General features: G+C 56.9%; 1 protein-coding gene across 1 annotated transcript; it reads right to left on the bottom strand.

Annotated features, from left to right (window-relative positions):
• Positions 1-296: 296 nt before the first annotated feature.
• On the bottom strand, positions 297-1,790 carry J7T54_004489 (uncharacterized protein; the record flags this gene model as incomplete). Its single annotated transcript, XM_051510717.1, has 2 exons — positions 297-1,513; positions 1,727-1,790. Coding segments are annotated over 2 exons (1,281 nt in total), but the record flags the coding sequence as incomplete, so codon positions are not given.
• Positions 1,791-3,725: the final 1,935 nt, after the last annotated feature.

Below are 3,725 nucleotides of genomic sequence, written 5' to 3'. Positions count from 1 at the left end.
AGTGCACCCGTGACAACGGCCCGGCACAGGCGCTGGCTTTGTTGGAGCCAGTGCTGCAAGGAATCGGCCGAATCGTCAAGGCGAGCGCGCAGGCTGGTCAGAATTTGCTGTTTCCTTGATGCGGTCAACCGCCGGATCGACGGGATCCGGGGGATGGCGAGAAGCAAAACGTACTTGTCGGGGCCCCACGCTAGACGAAGATCACATACATCTCGCCAGAATTGACATTGCGTCTGCATGTCTCTTATCTCAAGGAGGCTTTGTCTGTCTACAGGGTAGTGCATAGCGCTACCCACCGCCTGGGCATCATCCAGCGCATCCATCCGTTCGCAGAAGCGCACGCAATTTAGCCTTTTGTGGAAAGTACTGCCGGTCGCGCCTCGCTTGACCGACTGCCAGAGCACGGCAAGGCTAAGCTGATCGGAACCTTGTATGGCACGATATGACAGCACGGCCTCGCAGAGATGTCCAAGGATGGTGCGACGGTCGTCTCGCCCGGGCTGGACGCGTGTGCCACCGGACAATGGCCGCACTGGTGACGACGACTCTGTGTGGATGGGCGGGGCCACCCTCTGGCGCAAGTTTGGTCCCTCACGGGCGCTTACCGGGTGCGGCGACGCCGGATGGACGACGTCCGGGGATGTATTTCGGGACGAGCTTGAGCTCTTATGGTATGGTTCAGTTCCGTATAGCGCGTCCGCGAAGAATTGACTTCCTGCTTCGGCCTCTGCGGGCGCCATGGCCGCGAGCGCCTCCGCACTAGGCTCCAGCTCACCGCATGTAAGCTCCGCTACTAAGCGCGCCCGGAAGGAGGAGACGAGCTCATTGGCGCATTCCTGACTCATGTGAGGAGCCCCTTGGTGAATCTGTCGGATGCCGATGAGGGCGAGAACGCCTGCATCATCAACGCGATCCTGCGACACCTTCGGCCCTGTCCAGTTGGTCACGATTGGCCGTGGCGTCGTGGCTAGATTGGGGATGCTAGCGTTCGGTCGGCTGTCGTACCAATGCACACAATCAGGATATGCAACAGCAAATGCCCAAGCGGTGCCGTCTTGGCATGGAATGATGACAGGTCGTTCCAGGCCCTCATTGCGGATGTCTACCGGCCCCTCGTTGAGAGATCGAGTAGAGGCAATATCCGCGTGTCTAGTTGATTGTGCACGGAGAAGCTCAAGATACGCCTGCACGATCTCCTCGTCTACGTTCGCCCCGCTTGCGAGCTGGCGCATGGATGTCGGCATTGCGTCGCTGCCATCCCCGGCCACTGTAGAGGCATACCGGACCCATGCCTCGGCCGCTACGAGAGGTTGGCCATCATCCACTGGATATCGTATCTTGGTGGCCTGCCAAGCCGTCCTGATCAGGGCAATGGAGTCGCTCGACATGGGACCGATGGTGAGTCGTCGAAGCGTAGCGATATCATCAGCCGACATACTGATAAGATCGATGCGGCGCGACAGACTGCGCAGAGGTCGAACGACCTTTATCGTGACCGACGTCCGGAAGCTGCCTTTTGTCCATGCCCGCAACAGGAAATCGCGTCATATTCCGGACTAGCCTCGCCCAACTATCTGTCGGACAAGCGCTGGGCATTCTCAGGCTATCATGGCTTCGTAGGAGCTTGAGCCACCAGTCGCGAATCGTGGGACTCTGAACAATACACAAAGGTGGACAGCACCCTACGTCGCCAGAGAGCACCAGACAAGAATGGCGACCCACGCACCTTCCGGAATCACGAAACCTTTGCTCCGAGTGCTCTCGCCGACCTTGGACATGTCTCGAGACATCACCGGTCGGGACGTCAGAAGAGTGGGCCGCTAGCATGTCGCCAACCAACATACTCCGTACCACATCATCCAAAGCGGTGCGAAAAAAGTCGACTCAAGGCATCAGCTGCTGGCCCAGGATCCAGCGTCCACAAAGACGATGAGGACAGGTCGCGCAGTCCGGGCTGTGACGGCTGATGGTTGTCCGGCAGTGGGAGGACGAGCATAGTCCTGCAGGTGACAATTATCATGTGCTCTTCTTTCCATGTCCGCGCGGCAGAACGCAGGGTCGTACCGAGCCTAGCGACGAGCGGCGCAATTCGTAAAGTGGTTTGCGAGGCACAAACGATGGAGCTGGACTCAGGTGGGGTACTGTCCTGCGCTACGCACTCGTGGCTCAACAGAATTCCTCCAGGAGAACGCGGAGATGGAAAGAAAAATTCCACTCCTGTATCTTGCCCCGTTCGACTTGCCAACTACAAGTTATGGGAGCTCCGGGTCTTCTGTTTCTGTGCTGCATTAATGTAATCAAGCCACTGATCGACAATGCGTATGTTCCTGCGATGCTTTTCTCCGAATCGTGATCTCTGAGTGCAGATGCACGCCGCAGACCCATAATTCTCAGTGCAAGACGCAGGACCAACATTGACAGCCGTTGAGCACCGAAGCGAATGGCCTTCACACTCAGGGTCTCTATCGCTCATTCGGTAGATGATTTTGTGCGAATATGCATGGCTCGGTCTGAGCCTGAATCTCAGGCGTCTTCAAAAAGGGCAGCAGATCTCAGGTTGCGTGCGCGATATCGATGCGAGCAGCGTGTCCCCGTCCAGAGGAGCAGCCATACTCCATCAGGTCGATGCTGTTGGCTGTTGGTCGCACGCACATTGACCGAACCAAAGCACCGGGACGCAGCAAGGTGTATAAATCGCAGCTCCCGGCGTAGGATGGACCAGCACGCTCACAGTATCCTCTCTCCCCTTCTAGTATATCCTCATCGCTCATCCTGCGTCGCAATGAACATGCCTTACACGGCGGCGGGCTCCATGGCGCCTGAGCCTGGTGGTAGTGGGACTGGTCTCCATAGTTCGGTACCAGGCGCGAACCCTGGCTATCAGCCCTGGGGACGTGGCCTCTTTCCACAAGCGCATTCGCCGACACGCGGACACGCTGCACAGCAACAGCAAGATTTCACCCCAGTCCACGCTACCCATGCCTCGAGCGCGAATCTCGGCCAGCATATGGTCAACAGTCGGTTGTGAGTCTTCGTGCCCCGTGCAGATCATGCCCCTAACGAAAAGCAGACAAGCCCCCACACCCGTCTGTCCCGAGCGAAGCCTTGAACAAGTTACGACACGCTTGGATTAGTATGCAGTGCCAGCTTCCTCGAAAGACCCTATACTTATGATCACAGCATTGCGAACGTAGCACGCAACCTGGCTGCGGAAGTAACTTTGCTACAAGGGTACATTCAGTACGTGGCGAGTTGTAGGCTAGCGATGCCTCATCTGACAAAAGCCAGGACGGGATCATTCACAGCACAGTCGCAACCAAACCAACGGTACGCAGGAGAGCCTAGAAACTAAAAGGACACTAGAAAGGCGTCGGAAAGTAGCTCCTCATGTACGAAGCAGCGGTTTAGGGGTCCTTCGTCCACGTTCACGGTATACGGCTCGCAGGAGGGCATGCTTTCCGTGAGTGAAGCCGAGGTAGGAGACAAGGTATCTATGGAAATGTGATCAGTTCTGATGCTCTCGATGTCGGGTCAAGCGTGATGGCGGGCGCGATTTTGCCTCCTGATCTCGATGGAGAAGGGGCCGCTCGCAGGAGTATCTAGCATATGATGAATCAATAGAAGCCTGGGCAGCACATTGATCACGAGAGAACGTTCAGAAACAATAAGAATGGGATTCAGCCCACGTGTACTAACGCCTGGGAGTCCAGCTACCCGAATCAAAA

Source organism: Emericellopsis cladophorae, assembly GCF_022114955.1.
Source record: "Emericellopsis cladophorae strain MUM 19.33 chromosome Unknown NODE_204_length_3761_cov_42_668024, whole genome shotgun sequence".
In the NCBI taxonomy this organism is placed as follows: domain Eukaryota; kingdom Fungi; phylum Ascomycota; class Sordariomycetes; order Hypocreales; family Bionectriaceae; genus Emericellopsis; species Emericellopsis cladophorae.
The sequence above is the reverse complement of the archived record's forward strand: the minus strand, read 5'-3'. Positions and strand labels throughout refer to the sequence as shown.